The sequence below is a fragment of the Lingula anatina genome, chromosome 2 (genome assembly GCF_051362555.1).
Source record: "Lingula anatina isolate TDL-2025a chromosome 2, LinAna3.0, whole genome shotgun sequence".
In the NCBI taxonomy this organism is placed as follows: domain Eukaryota; kingdom Metazoa; phylum Brachiopoda; class Lingulata; order Lingulida; family Lingulidae; genus Lingula; species Lingula anatina.
Genome location: NC_141768.1, coordinates 3,867,078 through 3,882,264, shown reverse-complemented (window position 1 = coordinate 3,882,264; position 15,187 = coordinate 3,867,078). Strand labels below are relative to the sequence as shown.

General features: G+C 34.8%; 1 protein-coding gene across 3 annotated transcripts in view; it reads right to left on the bottom strand.

The window, feature by feature from the left end:
• LOC106160418 (PDZ and LIM domain protein 3) overlaps window positions 1-14,150 on the bottom strand; it is a 29,633-nt gene extending 15,483 nt beyond the window's left edge. For 2 of the 3 annotated variants that reach the window (XM_013537022.3, XM_013537023.3), the window contains exons 1-3: window positions 13,676-14,150; window positions 2,263-2,414; window positions 668-800 (exon numbers count right to left, since the gene is read on the bottom strand). In XM_013537022.3, the coding sequence (XP_013392476.2) occupies window positions 668-800; window positions 2,263-2,414; window positions 13,676-13,792 (402 nt within the window). In that variant the 5' untranslated portion in view covers window positions 13,793-14,150. Of the gene's footprint in view, window positions 1-667; window positions 801-2,262; window positions 2,415-5,722; window positions 5,810-13,675 lie in introns of those variants that run through there. The other variant, XM_087004221.1, reaches the window with a different exon arrangement.
• Between the last annotated feature and the right edge of the window lie 1,037 nt (window positions 14,151-15,187).

Genomic DNA, 15,187 nt, shown 5'->3' with positions numbered 1-15,187 from the left:
TCTGGCCTCCAACCAGATCTCAATCCTACACCTGCTCCTAACATATGGCTCAATCACATGGTGTAGCTTGGCAACTCATCATGAATAGTGTAAAATGTAGTTATGCATTGGAAGAATATTTTAGGATAAAAACAAAGAGAACATTATGAGTGGAAATGATGTGTGTGTATGCATCTGCATGTTGAAAGTTAAAATTGAGCAAATTTTCCGTCTAAATGTCATATGGGCACTGATACACTTCACTCATCATCTGGTAGCTTGCATCACACCATACAAATAGAATTATCGGAAAATACTTCAAAAGAGGAGTGCCAAGTTTATAAATGCTAAAGTGTGGAAGTGTAGCCCAGTTAAAGATTTGATTGTGTTAGGTGTGACTTTGCACTTGGTGAGACATTGTGCTTGGTGTGCATAACATCTGATATAACACAGTGTTTGTTATGTTGCTATGCTTGAAGTGACAGCACATATGCTATACCACTACATTGGGTTTGATGTTATGACAGGCAAGATAGTACACAAGGTGTATTACATGTGACATCACACATTGTGTACCATTGTGTGACCTGAGGCAGCACAATGCATATTACATTGTGTTAGCTGTGACATTGTGTTTGTTGTGACATTGTGTAAGTTGAGACACTGTGTTAAAAGCACTACTATCTACCTGTATTTCATGGTGTGCCAGTGATGTCCTCTGTATAGGAGCTGGTTCATTAGGAACGCCATGGGTCTGCAGCTCCCCAGGTCGCAGTTCAGACATGGGCGTGACTTTGGGTTTCCAAATTCTAACCCCACCTCTGTAAAACAATATTATTAGCAATTATGAACAACTATTTCAACAACCAGACTTGTAAAACATTTAATCTCTAACTTCAATTTGATTAAGATAGCCTCAGTGTTTCAAATTCTTAATGTACTATTGCAAGTAATTATAAAAGATATGAACACAATTTTTATTATTTGAACAACCAAATGATATACTCATTTTCCAATTCCCATCAGAATATGATTGTTAAATAATTACTATGTTTGGCTCATCTAACATGACCTGAGGGAATATAACTGGCTGGAGGTACTGTGTCAGTTGTTGCTTTAGGCACCTTTTAATACAATGATTCCAGCACAATAACAAACTAATACACACTTGCCAAGTACTGTGACATCGGTATTTATATACAGTACATACAGGCCCGTAGCCAGGGGGGTTTGGAGGTTCGAAAGAACCACCCCTTTTGTCAGGAAAAGGTCCATTTTGGGTGAAATTTGATCTAGGTACACATAAGTTTCATTATAAAAGGTCCACTTTTTCAGAAAAAGAACCCCCCTTTTGAATTTGCTGGCTACGGGCCTGACATAACACAGTTAACATCATTCTTTCCTCTTTTAAAAATAGAATAGGCCCTATAAAGACATCAAAAAACATATTTTTAGTCTAATCATTCAAGTTTGATCTTCCATTCAAATCAAACAAGGGAAAGTCACTTCTGATTGATGGAGACAGTCTTCAACGAAACTCTTAATGGGAATACAAACACAATTTACTTGTTAATTCAAATATATGTGTGGCTGCGTGTCAGAAAGAGCCTGGAAAATGTTGAGTGGCACGTGTAACACTCTTGAATCTAACCACTTATTCTGCATTCAAAGATTAACAAAAAGAAAGAAGCTGGTTTTCTTCACACTTTAAAATAAAGACTACGTAAAATGTCAGACTTGTGCCGAGGAAAACAACCTCTGGCATCAACCATACTGTTATATTTAAGAAACAGCTTACTAAAAGTACCAAAATAGCTTATCACTGTGACTCACATGTATGTATATATATACAGATGATACAAATATCAAAAATAAATTTGTGAGTCACTGGGGACTATTTACTTTTGATACCCTGAGTCTATTTAGTCTATGTAATGTAATAGAACCCCTCAGATGAAGGTTTATGTTTATTTTTTTCACAATCACATGTTATGTCACATTATCAAATAATGTACATACTTCTCAAATTACATCAAGATTGTTTTACCTTACTTAGGAGAATATGGGATTAGTGGTTTCCACTTGATATTGCAATTCTGTTTCTAATACCAACATTCAATATGTATCTGTTAATCTACAAATACTTTAAAGGCAATATCATAATTGACCGCATAAAACCGTGACCACACGCATGATCTACTGATCCCTTGAACACCTCTTTCAAACTAACTCTACAAGTGGTCCCAATTCAATCATTCCCACTTTATCTTCTCATGAACTTACCTTTCTACTATAAATTCTACCTGGTTCCCTGCCCTGACGATCTCCTTCTTAGCCTGTTCATGTTCCATGTAGTCAGCATTCTGACCATTAATCTGCAGCACGGCATCCCCAGGGTGCAGACCACAGCGTTCTGCCACACTGCCAGGGTTCACCTGCAAGTAAGATACAATGTTGTCAAATGATGTTACAATGTTTCAACTTCTTACATCACATATGTAATAAAAATGTTACTTAAAGAAACTATTTGCTACATATTATGAGAAACGCAGAATGATTGGTTCAATGTCCAATATAATATATATAGTTATAAAAAACTTATAATATAGTTATACTGCAGTAAAACATGTCACATATTGTGGATGTTATACATGCAAACACAGAATAAGCATCAATCAATATTTTTAAATTTACTAGTACAACTAGTCCTTAAAAGGTGATTATCAGTTAGTTTTATCTTCATTATCCTTGTAAGTTATGTCACTGAACTGCTATTAGTTTTCAAGGTAATTTCTAATTAAAATTCTATTGCCTCATGCTTCCATACAGGAAAACGGGTCATGAAACATTCTCATTAACTGCAAGAACTGTGCTTCCTAATGCTATTTCAACTCCCTAGTGAATTGTTTTAATCTCAAGTCAGGTTTTAGACTGTGAACTTTTCTGAATCATTGTCCAAAAATGCCAACAAATGTCTGGGAGAACATTCAGTGAATTCTGTCTCCTTTTATTTCAGTAACCACATCGGAAACTTGACAACTTCCAAAACACTTTTAACAAGGGGGAGAGACTGTTTGTGAACACATCCAAAAAGCTCATGTATAGATACTTTTTCCACATGAATTCACTAGTATTATTTTACTTATCAAGACTATTTTCTGCATCAATGCTCTTCTCATACCCTCCCTCCAAAGAATGTGAAAGATATACTAGAGATGCTGAAATAACAATCCCCCCTCAAGACAGGTCTCCCACTCCTCAAGTTTCCCTCATACCCTTATTTAACCTGACATCTCCATCAAAGCTGGCTGGATGCAATTTGTCTTTTATTTCACTTCCATTGATCCTTAATCTTTAGATCAAATATTTTGATTAAACCTTGCTTAGTTTCATATGTTCTGGGCCTGGAACACCAAGGAGCTGATCCTCTGGAGTTTTTTTTTTTTTAACCAATCTGCAAACACTCATGCAAAGCCAGATAAAAACTGAAAGACTTTTTGGGCTTGAAGGTCAATATTATAGCTTTGATTTGTATGAAGAGTCCAGGCAAATGGAATAAACATATATTTGCAATTCACTCATTTCTTCTTGAGAATATTACTTCACCCCATTCCTATCCAACATAAAAAGTTCTATTTTGGTAACAAACAGATTGATATAACATAACTGTTATATAGTAATACAATGTTTTATCAACAGGATTTGGCCTTGTAGGTGTGATTCTATTTCTAATTCTATATTGAAATATTGCTATATTGCAATATGATTCATTTTTATAAATGATGTATTAACATTAATATCACAGCAGTGTGAGATATGTGCAGTAATGTGAAATGGGTGACACACACCCACTAAGGTTATCAAAATTTCAAGATGTCATGTTTGAGGAAAGTATTAACAGTATAAATTACTCCTGATATATATATTCTTCTGCTTTTTTACTGACAAAATCTTTGCCAATCTAGCAATAATTTCAGTGGGATACATCATTCTTCTTACAATAAAGCTACTGGTATATACATTAGCAAGACAGTTGGCCATATACAGAAACAATTATAATCAAAATATATATCAACATTGCACAAATTAGGCAGCCCATGTTGCACTGATTCCTCAGGTGTATCAAATTTTTGATGACAGGTGAGACAGGTAAGATAAATCACCTGACAGCACATCTTGAACAATAATGACATCTTTCAAAGAAGCAAATGTTCTCATTTAATGTCTTTTAAGTGTTTAAGAGCATTTGCCATGAAGACAAATATCCCATATATCATAGGTACAGGCAGAATTCCTTTGCACCTGACTTATATATACCACCTTACCACTAGTATGTCACAGGTGGGACATTCCAAATCTTGGAATTTTTCGAGGGGTGCTTTATATAAAATGCCAGCATTCTTCACAAACAAAAGAAATATAAACACAGCAAAAAGTAAAGTCAAGTAACTGTAGTGCCATTATTACAAAATACTATTTGATGACATTTATATTTTCTGCAATGGAGACTCACTCTTCAAGGTGCATAAAAGAATTATGCCAATATGAACACACATATAACACAGTAAAGGTTAAGGTATGCATGGCAAACTCAAACAGTCCACTGAGATGAAATCAAAAGTTATTATTCCACAAACTTAACGCTGCAGGGATATTTTCATAACAACCATCACCCTTCACCTCATCCTTAGGAGGCACCAATGAAACTTATCATACGTGTGTATTTGTTGCTCCTGTGTGTGCAGTGACAATAAACTGGAAAATTACATTCTGTGTAATACCTCATGATTGAACATGTAAAGCAGACACCCAGTTGTTTAAGTATTCCATTACTTCATACAGGTCACACCATATATGTGATAGGTATCTTTTTTATGCCTATAGTATTATATACAAAATTTAACCATATATTTCCATTCTCAATCTTTTTAAGTCAGTATTTTTTAATTATATTATTTTATTAATAGTGTCCAGAGCACAAAATATGACATTAATCTGATTTTCATGAAACAAAGATATTATAATTTTTGAATTTGAAATATCCACAGCAGCTGACATGAAAGCAATAAATTGGTAAAGGTACATAACACTTAAAGTTGAAAGTTAATGAAGAATGTATAATTTATGCCTCCTCCTAACACTGTGTACACAAGGCAGGGTGACAATGGGTTGAGCTAATAGGTCAATATATTACAAATTTCACTTAGCAGATATATATTCTGGTATGCCGATAAATCATAAAGAACAATACTTGTGTTATGTACTAAACTTCAAATATTATATGTTGTGACTCTAACAATACACGTTTTAAAAAGTCCACTCTAAGATTTATTTTCTTATTTCAACTCTACAAAGGAAGAAAATCTTAATGTTCAATTCATGAAGGTGAATCACATACTATAATAATAACAGAGTCAGTTGTACGGATGATAATCTATTGCATTTCTTGTCCCACCTCAAGCCTGAAATTGACATCAATGTAGAGGATAATTTCAATACACATGGGTGCATATATTCTGTGTCAAAGCCCACTGCCTCCACAGAAGATGTATATTATAATATACACACTGGCAACATTGTTGATTTGGGTAAGTGTGGTGGGGGGGGGGGGTAACATTAAAATATAAATACTATAGGGAGGGACATCTGACAATATTCCTAGTGTTTAAAAGACTAGTTTTACAATAAGGGCATGAAAAGGGCGTTGGGGTGGGGGTGGGGGTGACCACCAAATGACACCTACCACTACCACTTTCACATCTGTCACTGACAATACACAGTAGCTGTACCAATGAGTTATGAAGGAAATATGCATGCTCTAAAACTGAACTCAATAGGCACAGCCATATTTCCTTAAAAATGTAAGGAAGTGGTTGACCAGTATGCTAACCTCTGACTTCATTCAAGAGATCCCTGATAATTATCCAGCCATGTTATTCACCTAATTTACTCCCCTCCCCTTTTGCTTCAAAGGAAATACCTCCTCCTATCTGTTGTGTGGTCAATGTTGGTGACCACAATGCCCCAGACTAGGTAGGTCTGCATTATAAACAAAGAAAACAGACAGTGACACTGGGTAAGGGTGACATGCAACCAAAAGAAATTATAACTGAATCTTTCCTCTTTATCTTGGCCGACTGTCTCAGGAAAAACTTTTCTGAAAGTAGTTCACACCTATACATTCTCTCAGATTTCTTTAAATGAGTATTTCAACCTTTCACTTTAAAGAGTTAGACCTAATGAAAATGAAAGCTTTTAGCAGAATGAAAGAAAAAGATAGAAGTAATTTGTATTTTTATAACATGAGGTAAATATTTTGATAAGTTAATGTTTGCAAACATCCAACTATTTCTTTCTAAGAAGAAGGTGGTATTTTGATGAAGTGAAACAGGAAAGTTTTTTTTTTTATTTTTAATTTTTCTACCCTTTCATAAGTATTAAATACCTGAATACCTGTTCTACATTAGACTAGTATTCAGACAGACATTCCTTGAAATATTTATATTAATTGTGCATGCTGTATTTCAATCACTTTTCAAATGACACTGTGCATTATATGTACTGGTACATGTACTCAACAAATAACAACCCCAATCCATTTATTGCAGTAAAAGACATCCTATTTATCTTCGCCATCCAATTGACTTTTGATGACTATCAAGTTAAATTGCATGCCACTCAGGGGCCACCACACTGGACTCAAAACATTAAGAATGAAAACTCATTTAATTGTAATGCTGGTCAGTCATGCACTCTGAAGTGGACACACACTCACACAGGGGAGGGGGGGGGGTCAGTCTATTACTAGTACCCAAGCACCCGCTATATACTTGAGATAGCATGAGCCAGACTCTATCCTAACCAGACTGGTCATATCTACTTAATCCTCCAGCATTAAATAGCAATAAAAGTATTGCATTAATGGTCTGTTAGTTTAATTCTAAACATGAATTATAAAAAATGCCTCTAAAGAGAGCAATTTTTCACAAGCATTTGCTAAATATTTACTTAAATTGCCACTGCCAATTTTAAGTACACATTTCATTTCAGCTGTTTTCTATGTCATATGCATTCCAAAGGGGTCTTAATCAAATTCTGTGACCTGGAGTTCTCTCAGGGCCTGGTTGCACAGAAGAACTTCAGACTGAAAGTCGGTCTAAACTTTAAGCCCAAAATGTTTAGTCTACTTTGACCCTATATAAAGCTGAAGAAGTCCACTTACATGAAAAATCAAGCCTGGTACATAAAAAGAAGGAAATGGTTCATATTGAAGATAAATGGTCACTTTATTTTTGTGGACTGCTACAGATTTTATCCCAGTTTTAAATGAACAAAATTCTTCAGTTACATTCAGTCCTGAGTTGTTTTATAAAATCCAGCCCCAGATTCAGGTGCAGTCTTGCCTAAAATGACGACACAACGACACAGGTGAAAGGATCCCTGTGGCGTGATTTATCTCACAGTGTATGAGGGTAAATCAATTAATTCCCCATGCTGGGTACTATTTCATATAAAACGTAGATTCTGACAGAGCAAAGTATTCTTAGAAACCACAGTATACCATCCTTTGACATGATAATTTTTCACTTAAGTTGAACTAAATCAATTAATCAGATTTCCTCAAGTTGACACCTGAAAATATGATTAAAAAGTCCCACATAGAAAGATGTGTTAATTAATAACTAATACACGTACATAAATATTTTTCAATAACTGCAATTAGTTCAAACAAAAGAAATAAAGGATATTTTGAAGTCAGTATGGTGTTTGAAAACTGTGAGTATTACCGTAGGTCTGGAGTAGAAGTCATTTTCTGAAGTTATATAAGAAAGGATGGGTGCATGAATTCATACTTGTCACTGTGGTAAACCTTCAGGAAGAATCCTGGTCCTTCTTTAGATTTTGTGTTAAGATTGCATTTGTTTACAATATTTCGATCATCTTTTGAAAAAAAAAATCCTCACTCCCTCCATCTCTTAAATATATGTGTTAAAAAGACATCAAGGGATAATGACATGTTATACATATCTGAAGTGTTATAAGGCCGCCTTGAAGACTTGCCTGATATCTATGAAACAAAGTGATACGAGAGTGTCACTGCATAGCCAAGTTATCCAAAGGACTCCTGTAGCAACAGCATCAAAGTCACCAAAGGTTATCAATGGCATGCCTCTATAATCATAGAGAGGGCTCCCTATCTATCTGTCTGCATTCCCTCCATTGCTGTCACATCCTCAAGCTTACTCATATCAGTCTCTCTCTCTCCCCCTAATAAAAAAGTCCTATAGGATCCTACAGAACATTTTTAATAGGGAGAATTCTCTCTCTCTCTCTCTCAGTTAATTTCACAAACGGACATTTTCTTCAAAATAAATTCTGTATTTTGTTATTATACATGAATGTCTGGTGTGAGATGATCAGGGATAACACACACACACACACACACACAATAATATTATTTCCTGTTACAGATATATCTCTACCTTTTGTCCTATTTAGAAGACCTAAGTGAGTTGCCAAGATAAGCAGACCATAGACAGTTAGGAAATTTCCTCTTTTCTAAATGGCAAAGTGATTACAACATACCAGGATAACCTTTACTTGGATCATTACATGAAATATCTTTCTGGCCATAAATCTATTTATCAATAGGCTGAAAACTAGAATGGACATCTATACTGTAAATGTTTTGATCAACTATTATGTTTTGGCCAAATGAATAAAATAGCCATTTTGTAAAACTTGGCATATAAGCTGAATTCAAGCATTATATTATTTGAGGAATATTCCTAATCAAGTTAGGACCCGTCAATTTAGTACCTGATAGCCCAGTAGATTACTTGATTACCAAATCTATTCACAGAAATTTGAAAAGTAATCCAATCCCTGTGCTATTCTGTCCACAACCACTGTAACTGAGGCAAACCATGTGCTGTAAGACAGGCTTCACATGATTACAAAATACAGTGTACTTTTACATCCACTGATAAAGTGTGCACAAGTTTAACTGTTCCAACTTTAATGGAAACTCGCCCTTAGTTTCAAGACTAATGGAACTTCAACAACCTACTCAAGATAATATCACTATCCTGAACATATCAATAACATGATCCATACCAAGTTCAAGTGAATGACACCAGCAGCTGGTTTTACCACACAAAATCCTAGCAAAAAGTTAAAAATAATATCAAATTACATTTTTTGTCCTTGAAAGGCCTGTACAGAAATTCAGCAATTATAATTAAGTCAGGACAGGTCCAGGCAGTATAGAAAACGTCAGACTTGGGCATAAGGGTCTGTCACTTTGAAGAGTTCATAAAAACGACAAATTGTCAAAGAGACAATAAAGTCATACATTTAAGTAACAAGGCAGCAAAGCTGTCAAATGTACAGACAAAAAGCAGGAAATTACTATGCACAAAATAGGCTATTGTCAATTCCGATGCAAAAGTACATTATGTTAAACTGTAAATTCAACATCAAATTTTAATTATGCTCAACAGGTAATTCCAATGAAAGTAAAATGTGTAACAAGCATAAGGCTTCAGGCCCATGAGAGTTCAAGTTCACACTTTGAAAATGTATAACTTCCAGAATAAGAAGCCAATTAGACTGCTTTTCCAACTCAGGCTGCATGCCGATTTTCGAACTTGACCTCCATTTTAGTAAGATGGATTACTCCTTAGAGTTTCACGACAACAGGCCTATTGGTTTTCCTTGAAATGTGTTTACAGTGTTGCATATATGTTGAAAAGTGAAAGAAAAAAGCATAACTTCTACAATAATGGCCCAATCATGCTGATTTTCGAACTTGACCTGCGTTTTATGAATATTCATCAGCTCTTTAAATATAAAGCCCAAAAGTAAAACTGCCTTCCACTTATCGTGTTTACAATGAAAGTGCAAGGTGCCGGCAACGGCGATGACGGCGACGACAGACGCAGGTGATGGCAATATGTACAGACACATCTGTACATATTTACTGTACTGTTTGAGAACAGTAAGTGACATGGTTTTTCTTAAATGGTCATCATGGGAGCAGTGCCCAAAATAGGTTTTTTTCAAATTTTGATGCAATATTACATAATGTTTAACAACATAATGACCATCAATTTTTAAGAATAAAATATTAGTATCATGGATATTCAGAAAATGTGACTAGCAAAGGTTTTCAGGCCCATGGAACTTCAAAGCCACAACTTGAAAATGCCAAAATGTAAACAAGACAGCACTTTTCTGAAATGGGTTTATTTCCATTTTTAACACTTTTTTAACATAAAACAAAATTAACAGTTTACTGCCATTTTTATATGACCAACTAAGAAAATTGATGAGATGGGAAAAATATCAATAGAATAGTGTTAAATGTCCAATTTCTTCCATTCTGAGATTCTGAACATAGTGAATGATTCAATCTGACAAACTGCAATGATATGAGTTTATTTCCATTTTTGAAACTTTATTACACAATACACAATAACAAGTTTAACATCATTTTTACAAAATCAACTAACAATGTTGTAAAGATGCAGGAAATGTCAAAAAAACACTTTTACATATCTTATTAATTAAATAATGAAACTGTTAACATGCCTAAGAATTGAATCTAAGGAAATGTAAAAAACAGCATAACTTCTAAATTAATGGCCTGATTATGCTGATTTTTGAACTTAACCTGCGTTTTAGCAGGATTGACCACTCCTGTGAGTTTAATGACAATTGGCCTATCTGTTTTTCTTATATTGTGTTTACAGTGTTGCATATATGCTGAAAAAAGAAAAAAAAGCATAACTACTAAAATAGTGGCCCGATCATGCCAATTTTTGAACTTGACCTGCGTTTTAGTAAGATCAATTTTTCCTGTGAGTTTCATGACAACAGGCCTATCGGTTTTTGTTGAAATGTGTTTACAGTGTTGCATATATGCTGAAAAGTGAAAAAACAGCATAACTTCTACAATAATGGCCCGATCATGCTGATTTTCGAACTTGACCTGCATTTTATGAATATTCATCAGCTCTGTAAATATAAAGCCAAAAAGTAAAACTGCCTTCCACTTATCGTGTTTACAAGGAAAGTGCACGGCAACGACGGCGACGGCGACGACAGACGCAGGTGATGGCAATATGTACAGACACATCTATATATATTTACTGTACTGTTTGAGAACAGTAAGTGACATGATTTCCCTTAAATGGTCATCATAGGAGCAGTGCCCAAAATAGGTTTTTTTCAAATTTTGATGCAATATTACATAATGTTTAACAGCATGATGACCATCAATTTTTAATAATAAAATATTAGTATCATGGATATTCAGAAAATGTGACTAGCAAAGGTCTTCAGGCCCATGGAACTTCAAAGTCACAACTTGAAAATGCCAAAATGTAAACAAGACAGCACTATTCTGAAATGTTTTTTTTTTCCATTTTCAACATTTTTTAACATAAAACAAAATTAACAGTTTACTGCCATTTTTATATGATCAACTAAGAAAATTGATGAGATGGGAAAAATATCAACAGAGCAGTGTTAAATGTCCAATTTCTTCCCTTCTGAGATTCTGAACATAGTGAATGATTGAATCTGACAAACTGCAATGATATGAGTTTATTTCCATTTTTGAAACTTTATTACACAATACATGATAACAAGTTTACCATCATTTTTACAAAATCAACTAACAATATTGTAAAGATGCAGGAAATGTCAAACAAACACTTTTACGTATCTTATTAGTTTAATAATGAGACTGTTAACATGCCTAAGAATTGAATTTGAGGAAATGTGAAAAATATGCTGAAAAGTGAAAAAAACAGCATAACTTCTACAATAATGGCCCGATCATGCTGATTTTCGAACTTGACCTGCGTTTTATGAATATTCATCAGCTCTGTAAATATAAAGCCAAAAAGTGAAACTGCCTTCCACTTATCGTGTTTACAAGGAAAGTGCACGGCGCCGGCATCGCCATCGCCATCGGCATCGCCATCGGCGACGACAGACGCAGGTGATGGCAATATGTACAGACACATCTGTGTCTGTACATAAAAACTCATATCATAGGGATGTCCATGAAACCATATTTAGACATTGTTGTTTTGACTTTAATCTAATTATACTTTTGCATGCAAACGGCTTGACATGGTTCACCACAACTAATATATAACTGTAGTACTGCTTAATGATTCATACTCCTTACTGATGTATTCTGGTTACAATCTTAACATTTTCCATATTTAGTCAAAATTCCAACCTTTCTATACAAGAAAGCATTTGTTTACACATTCACAAATTAAAGATTAGCCTTGATACTTTAATCCAAATTGTCTCCTAAATGTGGTCACTATCTTTCAAAGTGATTTTATCTGAACCCAAATATAACCCCGTCAAGTGCTTCACGCTGGATATGATAAAAATTAACCTAATCTAAATCCCAGGTTATAAGGACCTGGTGGAAATTTGTCAGATCATGTAAAGAAAAGGCCGGGGCCCCTGCTGTGATGTTCAAAGAGTGTGGTACTAACATAAAAGCACTATCTTAATAGCATCTCATCTATCAGTTCTTACTGCTTTTGTGGACCTGACAAATTATATAGTTATATCAGTGACTGCTAGTAAATTTGTTTAACAATCTATGTTATGAAAATAATGATGGCATGCCTTTATTTTGGTTTAACTTAAAGGTGTACAAAGTTGGATGTAATTACTCCATGTGGGTATCATTTACACTCCACCTCTGACAGGTGAACTATTTCATTAGTAACAAGATGCCTTCAAAGATATTTCCTTTGCAACGGAATGTTTTTCATTTATATAAAATCTATGTGAAAAGATATTTACACACCACTTGTTGCTATTTGTCAGGTATCTCACCTGGCCTCAATTTGACTATATGGGGAAATTCAATTGCGGCATCAGAAGCTTAGTTACATATCTCAACAGCATGTTCACACATTGAACTATTCATGAAAAAATAATTAAAACCTTCACACCTTTTACATTATGTAACACATTATGCCACCTATCTGCAAGTGATTTGCAGTAGCAAATTTCAACTCGACATCAAAAGTCTAGGTCTTATTAGCAACAGATGGGCTGATGAATGTGATTTATCAGCATGCCAAAAAGATGTTTAAAAAATTACAACTTTGCTAATATGTATCTTTGTGTGACATATGAATCACAGAAAAGATACAAATAGTTATATACAATAAAACTATATAACTAAGAAGTGATCAGCTGATCACAGTTTCAGGTGAACCAGATCCCATATTGCTGATGCCATATTTGGGCTCCAGGTAAATTTAGCCTTTGCAATATAGCAGCCCAGGTATTATAGGCAAAGCACATAAACTAAGAGCACTAAGAGTATTCTCAGTGAAAACATATTACCCCCACAGATTCCCCATCAGTCTAATATATGGCAACAGGAAAGCTGTCAGGTCAGAAGTCTACAGGTTAAGAATGATAATGCAAATCATTTTTACAGAAAAATACATTTAAACAAACTACCATGATTCATTTAGATCGTAAACGCAATTTCTTCCTTAATTCATCATAACAAATTAATATCTTGCTTGGGCTTATCAAAGAATAGCGTCCGTAACCACACTCCGGCTTAATCACCATGCAGAGAAGTCGGCATCAAAAAGTTGTGGCAACTCGTAACTTTTTTTGACAAGTACTGACTTACCAGCTGAATTGAGAGGGGTGTGGTGAAATCGGCCCCACCCTGAAGCCTGAACCCCCAGGGCACCCCACTGTCCGGCCTGGCGAGGGTAATTCTCAGTCTTTGATGTCCCTGCTCCATGTTGTTGACCTGTTAGAAGTGAAGGAGTCTGAGTGAAGTATAGTGCGCCGGATCAAATTTCAAAGCCTCAGACTTGATGTACGTCAAATGGCGCTCGATTTGAATATAGCTCTTCTTCGTAGAGGGCGGCCGAGGTAAATTTTCCAGCCTGGCAATGAATTTCCCTTTGTTTTTCTCTGTTTTAAAACTGTGTCCTCTCTCAATGTCGGAATTTTTAACAATGTGTGTTAATCTTTAAGAAACACACACTTGTGGTTTATGTGGGTTTATCAACATTAAGATGAATTATAACCATGAATAAATGCATTACACACTATGACAAATATCCGCTCTCAACTGGGGCCGGAAGTTTATGTTCTGCTGTTCCCCTTTATGACCTTCATTGACTAAAGATTTAGGGAGCAATCATTTTTGTAAAAATGAAAAGTCATTTTGCATCTTGTTGATTTAAACCAGCAGATGGAATAGTCTTTTGTCTGAAAAAATTTTAAAAAGTAACGTGTAATGTCCATCTGTGGTAATACTTTAAAAGTCAAGTCCTGAGCTTATATTTTAAGATCAAATTTATACTAGCCATGAATAGCTCTAGCTTACTCTTTTATATTATCTTACTCTCTGAATGCGTTAGTTGTTCAACAGACATCATGACGCAACCAGACGGGTTAAAAGGACTGCAGTGAGAACAAGGGAAATTTTCAAAACAAAGATGAACCAAAAATCCAAAAATAAAAACACTGATCCTATAATTGATTCTAATTGAGTGTAGCCTCAATATTTTCTTTAAATGAGGTGGAATTACTGATATTCATTACAATGTGTAGGCCAATCTGTATTCTTTCTTTCATCCTGCATTGGGGAATTCGAACTATAATTTATCATTTAAATGTTATCCAAAATTATTCCCAAAATATAGATGCGTACAAAACAGGCAACTCTAAAAGAATTTTATGAGAAGTTCCTTCGTATTTGGATTAGATAAGATTTACACTTTTTTGTAAAGGGTAGCGCCCCTTCAGGTGTGAAGACGGGATCACTCTTTTTCGACTTGCGTTTATCTAACTCTGTTTGCCAATATATGACTAGCCTAAATGAGTCGTGAGTGTGATATACAGTAAACTTAAATTGTTTTATAAAGTTACAATGCAACATAGAATGAGACTTTCCTACTAAAGATAGTGTACATTTACAATATAACAATGTATCTAAGATAGAAGATGTGAAAAAGATGGAGGCAAGTCAGTTTTGAATATTAGTTTTTCCCTTTTTACATTTTTGTATTTACTTGTTAAAAATAGGCGCCTATATTTCGCTTCACAATTAGTCATATCGTTCTGCCTATCAAGCTCAACTGACTCTTTAGTTGATATACAAAAACTACTGCTCCCTCATACCGTC